This window comes from Mustela nivalis, assembly GCF_964662115.1.
Source record: "Mustela nivalis genome assembly, chromosome: 2".
Taxonomy (NCBI): domain Eukaryota; kingdom Metazoa; phylum Chordata; class Mammalia; order Carnivora; family Mustelidae; genus Mustela; species Mustela nivalis.
Window position 1 is genome coordinate 74135699 of NC_139021.1, and position 20499 is coordinate 74156197.

General features: G+C 37.5%; 1 protein-coding gene across 2 annotated transcripts in view; it reads left to right on the forward strand.

The window, feature by feature from the left end:
* The window catches only part of ARMC1 (armadillo repeat containing 1), a 35384-nt gene extending 17434 nt beyond the window's left edge, over nt 1-17950 (forward strand). For both annotated transcript variants that reach the window (XM_082719154.1, XM_082719153.1), the window contains exons 4-7: nt 5581-5770; nt 13734-13850; nt 13936-14010; nt 15792-17950. In XM_082719154.1, the coding sequence (XP_082575280.1) occupies nt 5581-5770; nt 13734-13850; nt 13936-14010; nt 15792-15983 (574 nt within the window). In that variant the 3' untranslated portion in view covers nt 15984-17950. The remainder of the gene's footprint in view (nt 1-5580; nt 5771-13733; nt 13851-13935; nt 14011-15791) is intronic.
* The last annotated feature ends 2549 nt before the right edge of the window (nt 17951-20499 follow it).

The following is a 20499-nucleotide window of genomic DNA, read 5'->3' on the forward strand; positions in this document are numbered from 1 at the left end:
TTGGGAAGAAGCAGGCTCCCCGCTGAGCAGGGAGCCTGATGAGGGACTTGATCGCAGGACACTGAGATCATGACCTGAGCTGAAGGCAGATGCTTTAACCCACTGAGCCACCCAGGCGCCCTTCTGATGTCAGATTTTAAAGGCTGAACTAAATCCAGGGCATTATTAATCAGCTCTTTCAATTTGCACTTGCCTAAGAAGACTAGGGCAATTAATACTTGTTTGATTATGCAGTCTCTCTTGCATTTATGGCCAAATAGACCAGAAAAGTCTAGATTTTTTAAATGTTTTAAATGATAGTATTTGAACAGTAATTTATTTTTATTTTTTTGAATATTTTATTTATTTGAGAGAGAGAGAGCACTAGCTGCTGAGGGCCAGAGGGAGAAGCAGACTGCTCTCTGAGCAGAGAACCAGATGCAGGACTCAATCCCAGGACTCATGACCTGAACCGAATGAAGACACTTAGCCAACTGAGCCACCCAGGCTCCCCAATAGTAATTTTTTTTTTTAGGACTAAGGTAGCTTCTAAATATGTAGATGGTCTTGGATTTTTCTTTTGGTTTTATTTTTTAATTTATTTTTTTTTAAAGATTTTATTTATTTATTTATTTGACAGAGAGATCACAAGTAGGCAGAGAGGCAAGCAGAGAGAGAGAGAGGAAGTAGGCTCCCCTCGAGCAGAGAGCCTGATGCGGAACTTGATCCCAGGGCCCTGGGATCATGACCTGAGCCGAAGGCAGAGGCTTAACCCACTGAGCCACCCAGGCACCCCCCTCTTTGGGTTTTAAAAGCATTTTTTGAAAATAAGGAAATAATTACTTATAATTGACTTATTGAACAGGTAGTTCATAGTACCCAGATCAAGAAATAACTTCATTTGTAATTTAATTTGCTTACATGCTTTTGTAAATTTAATTTTGCCTAAGACAAAATTTTACTTACTTTTAAGAGGGATCTGGGTCTGACCCAAGTGTTTATAGCAGCAGTGTCCACAATAGCCAAACTATGGAAAGAACATAGATGTCCATCAACAGATGAATGGATAAAGAAGATGTGGTACACACACACACACACACACACTGGAATACTATGCAGCCATCAAAAGAAATAAAATCTTGCCATTTGCAACTACTTGGATGGCACTAGAGGGTATTATGCTAAGCAAAATAAGTCCGTCAGAGAAAGTTATATGATCTCTCTGATAGGAGGAATTTGAGAGTAAGGGCAGGGAGTTGTGGGGTAGGGAGGGAAAAAATAAAACAAGGTGGGATTGGGAGGGAGACAAACCATAAGAGACTCTTAATCTCAGGAAACAAACTGAGGGTTGCTGGGGAGTGGGGGAGGGAGGAATGGGGTGGCTGGGTGATGGACATTGGGGAGGGTATGTGCTATGATGAGTGCTATGAAATGTGTAAGCCTGATGATTCACAGACTTGTACCCTTGGGGCAAATAATACATTATATGTTAATAAAAAAAATAAAAAAGGAGGGATCTGTAATAGAGATCCCGTTTCTAAAGAAGTATAACAATAAAATTAGTCCTTTGCAGTACACCTGAAGACCATACTTAACAGTGAGAATATCACAGTCATTTGATTATGTTCTCCTTTTAAAATCTTTCAGTTTTTAAGTAGGTGGAAATGGAAAATCTTCCAGAAAGGAATTTATTCCAGTGTGAAAATGATGAAATTTTGGAATTATGAAATACTGAAGTTAAAAGGGGTTGTGGTGGGAGTATCTATTTCATAGAACTATTTTTCTAATCTGTCATCCGTAATTACTTTATTTAAGCAGTTGTACCCTCTTTGACTCTATAGTTACATAGTTACAGTTTGTTGTAAAGCCTTAAAATTTTCGGGGGGGGGGGGTTGTTTTGTTTAGTTTTTGTTTTTTTGGTTTTGTTTTTTGTTTTTTGGGTTTCTTTGTTAATCTTTAATTTTCTAGTTGAAAGTGCAGATAGACCCTATAGCAGCATAGGCAATTTTAAGTGCACCTGTATCACCTTGGCAAATTGTTTTTATGAATAAATGGAATTTTCTCCCTTCTGTTGCTGTTAATATGAAAACCACTAATACAGGTTTATGAGAGAATTATACCCCAAAGTCCTAAGGAATCCAATAGATATAATAGACTTATCTTCTCTCCTGTGAATCTGGAATGGCTCTTGCTCTATACTATCCTTCAGAGAATTGAGAAAATAATCACTTACATAGTTTTCTTGTAGAGCTAGTTTCTTTTGCAGATCTCAATCAGAGAAGTTAGAGGAATGGTTTGTCAGACATACGGTAGCAATAATTAACCAGGAAAAGGAGGGTTAACTTAAGGAAACTGACAGCAGAGGCAGTCTTCCCTTTTTTCTGAAATTCTATCCAGTATGGTAGTCATTAGCCACATGTAGCAGTTTAAATTTAAATTAATTAAAATCAAATTTAAAAACCAATTTTTCACTTGTATCAGCCATATTCTCAGTATTCAGTAGTCATGTAACTAGTTGACTGCATTTCCATCATCTCTGAAAGTTACGTTGGGCAGTGCTACTGTTCTGGAATTTCTTTGCCTAACTATATAAAAAGGTTGTTTTTGTATTTTGGATTACTTTTGTTCTGTAGATTTTTTTTTTAAACAAGTTCCAGTAGAAGAATTATAGAATCAAGGAGTATGTATATTTTTGTGTATTCTTATCACAGTTAATTTTTTTTTCAAATAGTACCAATTATATTCTTACAAGCAGTTTCCACTTCATTGAATTTTATCAAACACTGGATGGATTGCTACATTGCTTTTCTCCTTTTCTACCCTGTCCAGTTCTAGATCAGTTGAAAAAGTCTAAACCATCTGTGTTCTTCAGGGTTGATATAAGATAGATGACATGGGAAGGTACATAAATTCATTGAAACTGATGTGGAAAATTTTTGTATTTGCATTTCTCGTGAAATATTCTCAAATTTTACACCAGATTTTCAAAGGCATTAGTAATTAACCCTGTGTGGTTTAGAACTACACAGTGCTTATTCTGCAGAACAGGAAGATAATTATTTAATGTTACAGTGGTTTAGTACTTTTGGTCTCTTGAAATAATGTATGCATTTAAAAATTTTTTATATGAAGCTCATTAGTTGAGTATTTTGTGTATTGTGATGATTGTTTTTTTATTTGGTCCAAACACTTGAAACCAGTATTGGTGGTAGAAAAGGGGTAGCAAAGACATTGTATTTTTCCTTCCTAAATTCATGAGTATCTCTAACTACTGTCCTCATACTCTTTACAACTTGTGGTAGGCTGGTATTTAAAATATCTCAGAACTGCAGTGACCTTTTCAGTACTGTAAAACAGCTACCAGAAAAGTGCTGAGATAACTCCCCCTCAAAATAGTCTTTTTCATAGCTTCTTGCAATACACAGCCAAAGTCATTCAAAGTAATTGATCTCTGTGGTCAACAGTAGCCCAGAAAAGCAGTGGCTATAGTAAATTGAGTGCCCAGAAATTGCCAGATTAGTACCTCTGGACCTGAAGTTCTTTATGGATTTATAGTTTGAATATTGGAAATATTGGTCCTGCTTATTCAGTAAACAAATGGATTGTAAAAAGTTTAGTGAGGCCCTGTGGAGAGAATACATCCCCATTCTTGAAGAGAAAAAAATTAGAAAATTAAGATCAGTAATTTAAGTACAAATATAGTATTTTACTACATTTTAAAAGCTTTTATTTATTTATTTGACAGAGATCACAAGTAGGTAGAGAAGCAGGCAGAGGAAGGGAAGCAGGCTCCCTGCTGGTCAGAGAGCCCAACCCTGGGATCATGACCTGAGCCGAAGGCAGAGGCTCTAACCCACTGAGCCACCCAGGCATCCCTATTTTATTTATTTATTTTTAAAAAGATGTTATTTATTTATTTGACAGAGATCACAGGTAGGCAGAGAGGCAGGCAGAGAGAGAGAGAGGTGGAAGCAGACTCCCTGCTGAGCAGAGAGCCCAACATGAGGCACGTTCCCAGGACCCTGGGATCATGACCTGAGCAGAAGGCAGAGGCTTTAACGCACTGAGCCACCTAGGCACCCCTATTTATTTATTTTAGAGAGAGAGTGTGATGGGGGGAGAGAGAATCTAGAGCAGACTCCATGCTGTGTGCAGGACCCCACATGGGGTTTGTTCTCACAACCCTGAAATCATAACCTGGGCCGAAACCAAGAGTGGGGTGCTTTAACTGACTGAGCCACCCAGGTGCCCCAGCATAGTACCTTAAATGTAGAGGGAGGAATGGACTATTGGGGTGAGGAAGTTTCACAAAGAAGATCACAGTTGAGGTTGAGCCTTCAAGGGAGGAGTAAATTTGAAAGCAAATGGTCTGGGTAAAGCTCTTTTGGTTGAGGAAAAGGCATTTATAAAAGGTATTCAAAGAAAGACAAAAGGTGCTGATGTTGGTAGAGCTGAACGGGAGTAGATTTAAAGGCCTCAAATGTATAAGGTTTGGACTTAATTGAGCTTATCTATAAGTGAAATGAGGGTTATTTTTTATACTTATGTGTATTGTCTGTTTATTCAATTTAACTAAACTAAACTAAAACTAAAAAGCATTAGTCTGTACTGCCCAGTTTGGACACTTTCCACATATGGTGATTTATTAATTCAAAGAAAATAAAATCATTTTTTTTAGTTGTGGTTACTCAGGAGCCATATGTGGTGAGTGGACAGTGCAGCTGTAAAACCTTTCTGTCAGTGCAGAAAGTCTTCGGACACAATGGCACTAGATGTTTATGTGAGGAGCTATGGTAGGATTTAAAAGTTCAAGAATGAAAACTTTTGTCTTAGTTGTGGTTTCATATACACACACACTCACACACACACACTTTGTTAAAGATATGTAAAAAATGTAAATTAAGAAACAATCAGTTTGAATTTATTACGAAATCTCTTTATTGAAGTAACTCTTAACATGAATGCTCCTCTCCTGATTTGTTTTCTCCCTTTGGATTTTTATGTTTTATACCTTCTTGAAGGAAAGGGCACTTCCAAATTACGTTAGTATGAATTCAGGGATGGGCTATATCTTGATTCTTTAAGTTGATTGTTGAATTAATGATTTTGATTAAATATGCTGTTACACTGTTATAGTGATAAGTCTGGAATCTCAGTGAACCACAGATTTAAAATGAAATTAGAAGACCCTGGGGCACCTGGGTGCCTCAGTCCATTAAGTGTGACATTCTTGGTTTCAGCTTGGATTGAGCCCTGTGTTGGGCTCAACACTCAGCCAGGAGTCTGCTGGAGATTCTTTAAAACCCCTCCCTCTCCCTCTCCTCTGTTCCTCTTCACCCCCACCCCCCCATGCACATGTGCACATGCTCTCTCTGTATGTAATACATAAAATCTTTTAAAAAAATGACATGAAATTAGAAGACCTTTTGAGCAGCTAGGTGCTTTTTCTATGTTGTTGAGTATTCTGGGATTCACTGGTATTTCCTTTCACTTGAAAAAAGCATCAGAATAAGAACACAAGGCTCTGCAAAGTCAAGGGATAAAATTACAGAATCAATAGAAGTGACAAGACAAATTAATTTGTGTGTGTTTCTTTTCAAGGACTACGACTCCAGGAGAAACAAAACTGCTGGCTTCTGAAATTTATGATATTCTTCAGTCTTCCAATATGGCAGATGGAGATAGTTTCAATGAAATGAATTCACGTAGAAGGAAAGCTCAGTTTTTTCTGGGAACTACAAACAAACGTGCCAAAACAGTGGTTTTGCACATAGATGGTCTTGATGATACGGTAAGACTTTTATAAACACTTGGTTTATAAGATGAGGTGGGAAAGTGGTGGATCCACCTTCTGACATATCAGGAAGTCAGTAGTAGCCTAAGGCTATATCACAATCTTTGTCTCACTTACTTATCTCATCATGTAGGCATTTTATTACCTCACATCATCACAAAAGGAGGGGTAAGTATAGTAAGATAAGATTTAGAGAGAAGGGCGCCTGGGTGGCTCAGTGGGTTAAAGCCTCTGCTTTCCACTCGGGTCATTATCTCAGGGTCCTGGGATAGAGCCCTGCATCCAGCTCTGTGCTGGGTAGGGAGCCTGCTTCCTCCCCGCCCCCGACCATGCCTCTCTGCCTACTTGTGATTTCTCTCTGTCAAATAAGTAAATAAAATATTTTTAAAAAAAAGATTTTTTTTTAAAGATTTTTTATTTTTATTTATTTGACAGAAATCACAAGTAGGCAGAGAGGCAGGCAGAGAAAGAGAGAGGAGGAAGCAGGCTCTCCGCTGAGCAGAGATCCTGCTTCAGGACTCAATCCCAGGACCCTGAGATCATGACCTGAGCTGAAGGCAGAGGTTTAACCCACTGAGCCACCCAGGTGCCCCCCAAAAAAAGATATTTAGAGAGAGAGATCACATTCATGTAACTTACTATAATGTATTGTTATATTTTATTTTAGTAATTATTATTATTAATCTCTTACTGAGCCTAATTTATAAATAAACTTAGCCATATATATGTATAGGAAGAAAACATAGTCTGTATAGGTTTTGGTACTTTCTGTAGTTTTAGGCATCCCCTGGGGGTCTTAGAATGGATCTCCCATGTATAAGATGGAGAAGAGGGACTACTGTAAATAGTTTCTTGAGTGACATTTGCCAGCAGTCTTGAAGAATAAGTCGCATGGGGGCATTTTGTCTTAAAGGTGTCAGTTAATCAGAGGACATAACAATTTTAAATACTTATGTACTCAAATAGCACTAACAGCCAACTGAATCTATATTTATGGGAAAACCCTGTCCAGTGTTTCCACATACACGTGGAATATTTACCAAGGTAGACCTTATTGTGGGCCATCAAAACAAGTATTAATAAATTTAAAAGATTTATGCAAAGTATGTTCTCTTAGCACAAGGAAAAACAAATTAGAAATCAGAAACGAAGTTATTTGGAAACTAACCAGATATTTTGGAGATTAAATAATAGATTTCTTTATTTTTATTTTTTTATTTTTTTTTAAAGATTTTATTTATTTTTATTTATTTGACAGAGAGAGATCACAAGCAGGCAGAGCGGCAGGCAGAGAGAGGAGGAAGCAGGCTCCCTGCTGAGCAGAGAGCCCGATACGGGGCTCTATCCCAGGACCCTGAGATCATGACCTGAGCCGAAGGCAGCGGCTTAACCCACTGAGCCACCCAGGCGCCCCTAAATAATAGATTTCTAAAATAATCCCATGAGTCAATGAAGAAATCAAGAGATTATAAAGCATTTTAAACGGAACAAAAATGAAAATGTAATATCAAAATTTGTGGGACACTGGTAAAACAAATAATTAGAAGGTAATTCAATAGCACCAAATGCCTAAATATTTATATACAAGAAAGAAAACTTCTCAGTGACTTAAGCTTCTACCTTAAGAAACTAGAAAAAGAAGAAAAATTAAGTCCAAAGCAGAAGAAACAAAACAAATCAGTGCAATGAAAAGCAATAGAGAAAAAACAGTTAAATCAAAAGCTGATTCTTTGACATAATGAAATTGATTAACTTGTAGCCAAATAGATCAGGAATAAAAGAGAAGTCACAAATTATCAATACCAGAAATAAGAGAAAGAAAACATTGTTATTTAATGTCAGTGGTATTAAATACATTCATAATGTTGTGTAACCTTCACCTCTATACTGCTTATGAATGTACAGTTTTTTATATTGTAAAACCTAAAACTCCATATTCATTACACATCCTACCCCCCACCCCAGCCCCTGGCAACCACTATTTCACTTTCTGTCTCTATGATTTCAAAAAATCAGTGTCTTTTAAGATGTTTTAAAATAAGAAAAAGTATTTTCTGTCCACCTACATTTTTGCCATTTCCAGTGCTCTTAATTCTTTTGTGTAGATTCTGGATTTTTGTCTGATTTCATTTTTCTTCTGTTAACATTTTTTACAGTAGAACAGATCTGCTGGCAATGAATTCATTCAGGTTTTTGTTTTTTTTAATTGAAATAGAATTCACATACCATAAATATACCATTTTGAAGTGTTGAATTCCGTGCCTCTGGTATATTTACGGGGTTGTGCAGCCATCACCATAGTCTAATTCCAGAACATTTCATTACTCCAAAGGGAAACCTCGTACCATTAGCAGTCACTATCCCCTACCCCCCGATAATCCCTAATTTACTTTCTGTGTCTATGGATTTGCCTTCTCTGGACATTTCATATAAATGGAATCATAGGCTGTGTGACCTTTCATGCCTGGCTTTCACTTCAGCATAATGTTTCCAAGGTTCATCCCTATTGTAGCATGTATTGTCCATCTTTCCTCTTTGTAATATTCCATTGTATGGATATACTATATTTTGTTTATTCATTCATCAATTGATGGATATTTGGGCTGTTTCCACTTTTTGGCTATTATTAATAATTCTGCTGTGAACATTGGTGTGTAAGTTTTGTGTGGATTTATGTCATTTCTCTGGGAATTGTTCCTGGGGTAGAGTTGCTAGGATGATACATGAACCTTGCTTAGCTTTTGAGCAACTTCCAGAGTGTTTTCTACAGAGTCTGCGCCATTTTACATTCTCATCAGCAACATATGAGGGGTCACTTTCTCCATCTCTTTCTTTTCAGCATATATTTCTTTTGTTGTTTAGTAGCGGCCCTAGTGGATGTGTGTGAAGTAGTATCTTATTGTGGGCTTTTTTTGCTGTTTTTGTTTGTTTGTTTGTTTCTCTTTTGTCGTGGCTTTGATATGGGTTTCCTAGTGATTAATGATGTTGAGTATCTTTACATGTGCTTATTGGCCATTTTTCAGTGGTTGCTGTAGTGTTTATTGTATGTATCTTTACTTTGTCACGTATTTTCTCTTTTGGAGAAATGCCTATTGTCTATTTTTAAAGTGTTTATTTGTCTTTTCATTCTTGAGATGAATTCTAGTTGTATTACACTGGTGGTTTTCTTTTTTTTTTTTTTTTTAAGATTTTTTTTATTTGTCAGAGAGCACAAGCAGGGGGAGTGGCAGGCAGAGGGAGAAGCAGGCTCCATGTGGCACTCATACCCAGGATTCTGGGATCATGACCGAGCCGAAGGCAGACACTTGACAGACTGAGCCACCCAGGCATCCTAGTGATTTTTGTATTTTGAATCAACCTTTCACTCCCGGATAAATCCCAGTTGGTCATGCTATATAATCTTTTTAATATGCTGCTGTATTCAGCTTGCTGGGATTTTGTTGAGGTATTTTGTGTGTGTATTCCTACAAGGTATTTTATAGTTTTATTTACAGTTTTCTTTCATGTGGTATCTTTTTCTGGTTTTGGTATCAGGGTAATAACTGACTACATAAAATGAGCTGCGAAGTGTCTGGATGAGTTTGTGAAAGATTGTTGTTGATTATTCCATAAACATTTGGTAGAGTTAACCAGTGAAACTGTTTGGTCCAGAGCTTTCTTTGTGTGATATTTTCTGGTTTTAATTTAATCTCCTTACTTATTACAGGTCTATTTTTCCTTCCTGGAGTCAGTTTTGATAATTTTATTTTTCTAGGAATTTGTTCATTTCATTGAGATTATCTAAGGTGTTGGCATAATGTATTGTTGATAGTATTTGCTTATAATCCTTTTGTTTCAGTCAGATTATTTTTTTAAAGATTTTATTTATTTATTTGACAGAGATCACAAGTAGGCAGAGAGGCAGACAGAGAGAGATAGTGGGGAAGCAGTCTCTCTGCTGAGCAGAGAGCCTGATGGAGGGCTCCATCCCAGAACCCTGAGATCATGATGTGAACCAAAGGCAGAGGCTTAACCCACTGAGCCACCTAGGCACCTCTGTTTCAGTCAGGTTTGCCTTAATGTCCTTTTATTCCTGATTTTACTAATTTGAGTCTTCCTTCTCTGTTTTTCTTAGTTTAGCTAAAAGGAGTCTCCGTTTTTTTTTTTTTTTTAAAGATGTATTTATTTTTTTTGATAGAGAGATCACAAATAGGCAGAGTGGCAGGCAGAGAGAGAGGAGAAAGCAGGCTCCCTACCGAGCAGAGAGCCCAATGGGGGCTTGATCCCAGGACCCTGAGATCATGACCTGAGACAAAGGCAGAGGCTTAACCCACTGAGTCACCCAGGCGCCCCAAAGGTTTATCAGTTTTGTTGATCTTTTCAAAGAACCAACTTTTTTTTTTTTAAGATTTTATTTATTTATTTATTTGACAGAGAGAGAGAGAGAGAGAGATCACAAGTAGGCAGAGAGGCAGGCAGAGAGAGGAGGGAAAAGCAGGCTCCCTGCTGAGCAGAGAGCCTGATGGAGGGCTCCATCCCAGAACCCTGAGATCATGATGTGAACCAAAGGCAGAGGCTTAACCCACTGAGCCACCTAGGCACCTCTGTTTCAGTCAGGTTTGCCTTAATGTCCTTTTATTCCTGATTTTACTAATTTGAGTCTTCCTTCTCTGTTTTTCTTAGTTTAGCTAAAAGGAGTCTCCGTTTTTTTTTTTTTTTTAAAGATGTATTTATTTTTTTTGATAGAGAGATCACAAATAGGCAGAGTGGCAGGCAGAGAGAGAGGAGAAAGCAGGCTCCCTACCGAGCAGAGAGCCCAATGGGGGCTTGATCCCAGGACCCTGGGATCATGACCTGAGCCGAAGGCAGAGGCTTAACACACTGAGCCACCCAGGCGCCCCAGAGGATTATCAGTTTTGTTGATCTTTTCAAAGAACCAACTTTTTAGTTTTGATTTTTTTTTTCTATTTTTTCCCTGCCATAATCTTTATTATTTCCTTCCCTCTGCTTTCTCTGGGCTTTCGTAAATTAGAAATTAAGGGTCCTGACTTGAGATTTTCTTCTATTTTAATGTAGTTATTATAGCTTATAAATTTTTGTTTAACCACTGCTTTCTCTGTATGCATCAGATTTGGTATGTGGGGTCTTCATTTTATTTCTCTCAAAGTATTTTCTAATTTTTCTTGTGATTTCTTTGACACATTGGTTCTTATTTATGAGTTTGTTTTATTTCCATATATTTCTGAATTTTCCGAATTTCCTTCTGTTATTAATTTCTAATTTCATTTCATGTGATTTGACAACATTGGATGATTTCAGTCCTTTTCAGTATATACAGGCTTATTTCATGGCCTATCAGGGTCTGTGGTCTGTCCTGGAGAATGTTCCACATGTCCCTGAGAATGTGTACACTGTTTTTTGGAGTATCATAAGTTGAAATCTGTTGAATTCTGTTGCTTTATCCTTGCTCATTTTCTGTCTACCTAGTCTGTTCATTTTTTTTTTTTTTTAAGATTTTACTTATTTATTTGACAGACAGAGATCACAAGTAGGCAGAGGGAAAGGGGGACGCAGGCTCCCCGCTGAGCAGAGAGCCGGATGCGGGGCTCCATCCCAGGACCCTGGGATCACGACCTGAGCTGAAGGTGGAGGCTTTAACTCACTGAGCCACCCAGGCACTGCTGGTCTGTTCATTTTTGAAAGTCAGATATTGAAGTCTCTAACTCCTTTGTATGTCTGGTAGAGTCCTTTTTTTTTTGGAAAGATTATTTTTAGTGGGTGTGAAAATCTAAGTGACAGAATTTTCTTTTTCTTTTTTCTTTCCTTTTTTTTAAACACCACACTTTAAGACCTTGCTCCACTGTTGTCTTCCTTGCATTGTTTCTGTTTGGGATTCTAGTTTGCTTATTTGTGTTCTTCTCTATGTAATATATCTTATTTTTCTCACTCTGCCTACTTCTAAGAGTTTCTCTTTCATCACTGCTTTTGGTCTGTTTGTTTATAATGTTCCTTGGTATAATTTTCTTCATGTTTGTTCAGCTTCTTGGATCTCTGGGTTTATCGTATACAGCAAATTTGGACAACTTTTTTCCATTATTTCTTCAAATATTGTTTCTGTCCCCCTTCCCCTTGGTCTTTCAGGGATTCCTATTATACATATTCAGCCATGTGAAGTCTCACAGCTTGCTGATATTCTGCTCATTTTTGCTTTTTTCTTCAGTTCTTCTCCTCTTCTTTAATTTTAGTTTCTGTTGATACTTGCTAAATTTTTCCTTTGCAACTATTTAACTTCCTGTTAATCTCATTCACTGTGTTTTTTTTTCCTTTACCATTGACACTGTTTTATTTTATTATTTATTTTATTTTTTTATTTCAAGTAGGTTCCATGCCCAACATGGGGCTTGAACTCATGACCCTAAAATCAGGAGTTACATGCTGTGCAGCCAGGTGCCCCTTATTTTATTTCTAGAAATTTGATTTGGGTCTTTTTTATATCTCTTTAACATGTTTACTTATGCTTTATCTATTTGAACTTACAGAAGGTGGCTGGAATAATTTTAATCTCCTTACTAATTTAATCATCTGTGGTTTTTTTGAGTCTATTTTTATAGATTGATTTTGTAATTATAGATTGGCTTTTAAGAGTCTGATACTTAACAGACTGAGCCACCCAGGCACCCCTGTAGTTACTTTTCAATCCATTTTTGCCTTGGATCCCATGTTTGAGACGTGATACTCAGGTGGATATGTCTGATAGCAAATGAAAATAAAGTCCTCTTGGAGATACACACCTGTGTTCTCCATGGTCATAATGGTTGAAGTGATGGGAATAGTCTGCTGAGAGATGAAGCTGAAAAAAAAATAATCACTTAGTTTTAGGCACTGGACCTTGGCGACAAGATGAGACAGATAGACTAACCAGTGGTCTAAGTAGTGTATTACTAGGAATCAAAAAAACATTGAAAGTGGTATGTTTTATTGTGTTGTTAGAGGAAAATGACAACTAAAAAGAGGGTATTAGCCCTTGAGAATGCAGTGGTAACCATTGAGAATGCAATAAATGATGGAGGTGGTGATAAAGTGCTTTAAAAAGTAGTGAGTCATACACTGAACACTAATTCTAACATCAATGTATCGGAATTATTCTCAGAGACTTTTAAGCTAGAGCTCAGGTCAGCAAACCTTTTCTTTAAAGGGCCAGATAGTAAATATTTTAGGTTTTGCAGGGCATATGGTCTTTCTTAAATCTATTAACTCTGCTATAGTATGACATTAGCCTCAGACTAATGTCAAATGCGTGCAGCTGTGTTCCAGAAAAAACAGTGGTAGACTGTAGTATGCTCACCCTTAAGCTAGAAGAACCTCTGCTTTTCAGCAGTTTTTATATATATTATTCTGTATTATTATTTTAATAATATTTAGTCTGTATTATTTCTGTATTATTATTTTCATTAAGGTTTAAATTAATATTTGCTAACTTCTTCTTTTTTTTTTTTTTTAAATTTGACGGAGAGAGAGATCACAAGTAGACAGAGAGGTGGGGGGGGTGGCGGGAGCAGGCCTCCCGCTGAGCAGAGAGCCTGATGTGGGGCTTGATCCCAGGACCCTGAGATCATGACCTGAGCTGAAGGCAGAGGGTTAACCCACTGAGCCACCCAGACGCCCCTGGCTAACTTATTTCTGATAAAAATTATTAAAACTAAGTATTGGTAATGAAGTTTGAAAAAAAAATCTAGCGGGAATTATTAGTCTGTTGATCTTATAAAATTTAATAAACTTGACTGAACACCCCACCAGTATGCCCTCAAGAATGAGTCCGTAGAACTGAAATAGGGATTTTTGCTACCCGTCCCCACTCCTCTGCGGCACCCCCATGATGACTTCTGTGTGGTTTGAGTTGATTTGTTTTTTTATTTTGCCAAATTTTTAAAATATTTTGCCAATTTTAATAATAATTTGTTTTTGTTTTTTACCTTTTCAGTCTCGGAGAAATCTCTGTGAAGAGGCTTTGTTAAAAATTAAAGGTGTTATTAGCTTTACTTTTCAAATGGCTGTTCAAAGATGTGTGGTGCGGATCCGTTCAGATTTGAAAGCAGAGGTTAGTATTTTAAATGGCTGAATATGCTTGAGGTTTTAAGTAAACAAATCCTTGTTCAAAATTGTTCCTTTTAATCCTGGCCTAGGCTTTGGCATCAGCGATAGCATCAACCAAGGTTATGAAGGCTCAGCAAGTTGTGAAAAGTGAAAGTGGCGAAGAGGTAAATGCTTTCAGTTTTCTTTGTACCTAATTGACTCCTAATTATTCTTTATGGCTAGCAGATTGTTAGTATTTTCAGGCTGTAGTTGCCAAATAAACAGGAGTATGATTGGGTCAGATTATCTTAATGTTTTTTGGCTAATAGTTAACCCTTTTAGAAATAGAAGTCTTGTGGATTTCAAAGTCTGTTCTTATATTTTGTGGGTTTCAGAGTGTCTTTATCTCAGTGGAGACATCTTCCTAATTTTATATGGAAGTAAAGGTTATCTAGTTTCCTTACATTGGTTTTTATTTTTTATTTTTATTAGTATTTTTTAAAAGATTTTATTTATTTATTTGACAGAGATCACAAGTAGGCAGAGAGGCAGGCAGAGAGAGGGGGAAGCAGGCTCCCCGCTGAGCAGAGTACCTGATGCGGGGCTCTGCAATCATGGCCTGAGCACCTGAGCACTGGAAGGCAGAGGCTTAACCCACTGAACCACCCCCATACCCCTTACATTGTTTTTATAGTTTTAGTTTTTGTTTGTTTTTCTTACATTGGTTTTTAAATACTGTCTTTCTAACCTTAGTTTTGCTAATGTAAAAAATAAGGGTCTGTTCTCACCATGGATAGGTAAATATAGTGAAAATCTTAGCCTCTTGCTAGTTTTCCACTAGGGAAAACAAATCTGCAGTTCTTTAGGGTATTTATCTTCCCATGGAAAGGAGATTTAGTGGCCCTTCAGGGGCCCTAGGTAGCCAGATAACTTGCTTTTGTTTTCTTTAAATAGACAAGAATTGCATGTTTATTCCTGGAGCCTCAGGAGAAAAGCATCTTAATTTTCATGTATATTTCTGCCTTTCTGTGCTCAGCATTTGGGCCTACCTTTATGTAAGAGGAAGATTTTTTTTTTTCATTTTTCATTTTTTATTTTTTATAAACATATATTTTTATCCCCAGGGGTACAGGTCTGTGAATCGCCAGGTTTACACACTTCACAGCACTCACCAAAGCACATACCCTCCCCAATGTCCATAACCCCACCCCCCTTCTCCCAACCCCCCTCCCTCCAGCAACCCTCAGCTTGTTTTGTGAGATTAAGAGTCACTTATGGTTTGTCTCCCTCCCAATCCCATCTTGTTTCATTTATTCTTCTCCTACCCACTTAAGCCCCCATGTTGCATCACCACTTCCTCATATCAGGGAGATCATATGATAGTTGTCTTTCTCCGCTTGACTTATTTTGCTAAGCATGATACGCTCTAGTTCCATCCACGTTGTCGCAAATGCCAAGATTTCATTTCTTTTGATGGCTGCATAGTATTCCATTGTGTATATATACCACATCTTCTTTATCCATTCATTTATTGATGGACATCTAGGTTCTTTCCATAGTTTGGCTATTGTGGACATTGCTGCTATAAACATTCGGGTGAAGAGGAAGATTTTTAAAGGAATATAACCCCTGAGAAAAAACACGGTGATTACAATGAGGAGTAAAGTTGAACTTTAACTTAAGACGTATATATCTGGGGCTCCTGGGTGGCTCAGTGGGTTAAAGCCTCTGCCTTTGGCTCAGGTCATGATCCCAGGGTCCTGGGATCGAGCCCCGCATCGGGCTCTCTGCTCATCGGGGAAACTGGCTCCTCTTCCCTCTCTCTTCCTGCCTCTCCGCCTACTTGTGATCTCTGTCTGTCAAATAAATAAATAAAATCTTAAAAAAAAAAAAAAACAAAAAAAAAGTATATATCTTTGTCAGTTAGGATGATTTTGTAGTAACTCTTAACATGTCTCTGTATCAGATGCTGGTCCCATTCCAAGATACGCCTGTGGAAGTCGAACAGAACACAGAACTGCCCGACTACCTGCCTGAGGATGAGAGTCCCACAAAGGAACAAGACAAAGCAGTGTCCCGGGTCGGTTCACACCCAGAGGGTGGAGCCAGCTGGCTCAGCACAGCTGCAAACTTTTTATCCAGATCATTTTACTGGTGACTTCACTTTGGGTCTCAAGGACTGTATGAACCAACAAGGGGCCAGTTTTCCATTGTTGTGGTGAACTGTCAAGTGCAATTTGCAATAAGTTATCATGAAAAGTTTTTAGATTACATGATTGCGTATGCTGCATTTTACATTTTATTGGACATTTTGCCCCACTCAGTGGTAAAAAGGACAGAGGCTACAGGTGGATATCTTTGTTGATGAAAGTATTTTGGTTTTGTTTTCCTTTATTTGCCTCACTTTTTTAAAAAAAATGGGTCCACTGTTAAACCAAACATATATATGTGCAGCTTTACATTTTATTTTACGTGAAGCACATGATTAGGAAAACTCATTTTCTCCTCAAGCCTCAGGACCTATCTGAAGAGAAGCTTACTTTTTTTTTTTTTTAAGCTCAAGTTGTGCATGAATTACTGAACATTTTTCTCTGCTTTTCTTCATGAAAGATACTTGCTTTGGTATTCTTCACTGAAATTGAAAACCTTTCTCATTATCCCCATTTTGTGCCTTTTTTATTTTGCCAACCATGTTTATAGGAAGAACATTACTATAGAGACATTTTGTGAATTAAAATATATCCATATGAACATAGCAGTCCCCTAAAACCACAAGTCTACAAAAACTTTGCAGTCTTACTTGTAATTTTAATAGGATCAACACAAAATCAGCCAAGAAGAAGGAAATGTGTTTATTAGCAAAGTACTGTTGGAAACTATTTGAATGTGATCAGCTGTGGTTCCAGTTGACTATTGTTCAGTTTGGTTTATATCAGCTTTTAAGAGTTCCGTCCAGCATAGTACTGGAAGCAGCTTAGGTGGTCTCTAGGCCTTACTTTGTGGTCATATACTGTCCCTCGCTAGGTCAAAAAATAGTAAAGAACTGACAAACTTGAAAAAAGAAAACAAAAATTGAATGCCTATAATGCCATAGTGCCATTTGGTAGAGTCTAACCTTAAAACATGAATTGCTTGGCATCTGCCTATTCGATAGGCGTTTCCTTGTATTGCCTTTTGTGAATTTATTATGAACATGCAGTCGTACTGAATGAAAAAAAAAAGACTCAAATTATTGCTTATAAAGAAATAAAGCCAGCATTGGTCCACTTAATCTTGTTCTCATGTCCAGCCAGAAAAAAAGAACTTCAGTGAAGGTAAGATAAATAAATATAAATATACATACATATATATTTTTTTGGTAGAGAAGAGCTAATTACATATATGTAATGCTTTATTAAATTTCTGAAATATTTGGCAACTAAAATTTACATTTTTGAAATCCAACTAAATCCAGATAAATTTTAGTGCTAATCTGATTAAGAAACTAATATGGAGAATTTGACATTCTTTTTCATCAACATTTAGAGCTGCTATTTTATTGCTTGTGGAGAATGTGAAGTGAATATTGGACCCTGGAGGGTTTCCTTGCATTTTCATCGCTTCTCTTTTAGAGAGAATTAAAAGCATCCAGTGTCACTGGAAAAAAAAAATTATTGTAAAATACTTCACCAACCAGAATCTTGAGTTCACGACCGTCTGGAGGGAGGGGTAGTGAGGGGATTGGGAATGATAGTTTTCATGTGTCTGGGCTCTGATTCAGATGACATGCACAACTGAAAGTAAAAGCTTTCAAGGCGTGTATTGCTTTAAATGCATAATACAACTTGCTGCCAGAATCAGATGTGTTGAAAATGAAAACAAACCCACCTCCTTTCAATAGCCATTAAAACAAAGTTTACTGTTTAACAAGTTTGTATTTTATTTTGCATTGCCACACATCTGCCTATTTAAAAAACGACATCTCTTTGGTAGTAATGGTTCAGTACAAGTAGGTATTACAGCTTGATGTCTGTGTGTTCTAATTCTAAGTGTTCTTTTATTCCAGGTCTTATAGAGCAGTTAAGGCAACTGTAACAGCATTTTTTGAAATATATTGTAAAATAATAAAAGGTAACATAATTAAAATTGAATGGATATTGCATTTTTGTGGTATAAGCATTATTGATTACTCCTGAGCCTGTTTGTATCCACAGTGCCTGGCACCTTCTGGCTCCCTGCAGGTGCGTTACCCAGCTCATTCCCATGCATCTTCCCTTTATTTCCTTCCCGCACCACACCTGCCTCTCCCTGGGTTTGGATCAGCTTCTCCTGTACATATACTCATTGTAGCATATATCGTATTAGATTGAAATTAGATTTACCAGTGTTCCCTCCTGGCTTAGCTCTCTGAGAACCGAGAGAGTCTGTAGCTGTTAACTGGCTAGCAGTAACTGAACAAATATTTTTTTAGGAGGATGAACAAAGAATTTTTCTTGGATCAGTAAAAATAAATGACAGGTACTTGTTAACTTGTTGGGTGACTAGGGAAAATGTCAGGTTGTATTGTTTTAATTTTTTCTGGCATGTTTGTTTCTGACTTATTGTTTCTGACTTATTCTGACTTTAGCAAGTTTCTTCATTTGCTTTGTCATTTGATTTTTATTTTTCAGAAAAGTGGGAGAGGAGCATAATACTTGCTCTGTTGAATGAAGTTAAAGTTCGCTTATATCGTGATTCTTATAGAATTGTCATAGGAGAAATTTATTTATTTATTGTTTCAATATCCTGTTTTATAACTTACTAGCTATATAATTTTAGGTAATAATGTAGTCTCTGAGGTTTTTCTTCATTAATGGAATGGAGATAATTCTTCTACTTTATGGGATCATTATTTGAGTCTGCTGAGATCATCACAAGTAACTTGAAACTAAAATCTTCTAAGTTTAAGGTGGAATTACTCTTACTGGAAGTTTGACACGATTCTCTTCTTGTGCTCGATTCCAAGTGAGACACTATACCTTTGTAAACACACGTTATCTGGCTCCTCAACTTTCTCTATGCAGTTGAGGGTATTTTTTTGAGGGTTAGTTCACAGGTATTTGATTTTTATCTGAATGTCCCTTGACAAATTCATCTGTTGCCAGGATTTCAGTTACCCTTGTGTCAGTAATTTCTAAATCTCCACGTACTGTCATCTTTGATAGCTCCCCTTCCCTTCACCATACCTATCAGATACAAAATCCGTGAGTTTTTCTCTTAGAACCAAGCTCATGGTCAGCATGCAGTGGACTTGAAAACTAAATCTGTCAGCACCATGCTAAGTCCTTTACAAATATTTAGTCCTTTAACCCTTAACAACCATAGGTAGGTACTTTTGTGTCTGTATTTTACAGATGGGGAAAATGAGGCAGAGAAATAGTAAGTAGCTCATTAGTCCCAGGTGACAGAGCTCTAATAAATGGTGAAGCCAGCATTCCAACCTAGGCAGTCTGGCTCCCAAGTCTCCAAAGAGGCCTGCGTCTTAGGTCCTGCTGCTGTACCTTTCTGGTTCTACTACCACCATTCCTATCCAGACCCTCACACCTGAATCTTGTCAAGTGACTTAACTCAGGGGTCTCATAGCAATCAGAAACTCTGTCTGGGCACCAAAAAAGTCTGGTATATGAGAGAAGTGAGTCTGGTTATACCACAACAAAGGAAAACACATAGTGCTGCTGGCCTGTCTAAAGAGGGAAACCCATGTTTGCCGCTTGTATTGTGGACTTTTAACAAGGTGGAGCTTCTGGACGTTGTGGCTGTTCCAGACTCTTAAAATACTACCTGTGCCACAGACAACACCTCTGAGCCAGAAATTGGCTACTTTAACTTCCAGGGTGGCTACATTCTAATCTATCAGATTAATCTTTTTTTTTTTTTTTTTAACTATCAGATTAATCTTAACAGTATTTTTTTTTTTTAAAGATTTTATTTATTTGACAGAGAGAGAAATCACAAGTAGGCGGAGAGTCAGGCAGAGAGAGAGAGAGAAGCAGGCTCCCGCTGAGCAAAGAGCCCGATGCGGGGCTCGATCCCAGGACACTGAGATCATGACCTGAGCCGAAGGTAGCGGCTTAATCCACTGAGCCACCCAGGCGCCCCTTAACAGTATTTTTGTCATTTTCTGCTGTGATGGACTCTGGCTAGTTTGACTGCTTTGTCTAGCACCAAAAATGTCATGAGAGTTTAGCTACCAATGAAGTCCTTCATACATTCTATAGTATAATTACAGACTTTCTCTATGGGAGGCATGGTTGTTTATCTGTTAGGAAATGTCTGCTTTATTTAGTCTTGTCCATTTTTTATAACTGAAGTATTTTGTATTCATCCTACACTCTAAATCTTTGCTCATACTCTTCTGATTTGGAATTTCCTCCTCTGTACTATTTCTCCTTTAAAAGTCTTCATTATGGGGCACCTGGTGGCTCAGTGAGTTAAGCCTCTGCCTTTGGCTCAGGTTATGATCCCAGGGTCCTGGAATCAAGTCCTGCACCGGGCTCCTTGCTCGGCAGGGAGCCTGCTTCTCCCTCTACTGCTGCCACCGCCCTTGCTTGTATTCTCTCTTCCTCTGTCAAATAAATAAGATCCTTTAAAAAAATACCTTATTATGAAAATAAGCTCAGTATATTATAGAGATGAATAAAGAAAACAAGTCCTCT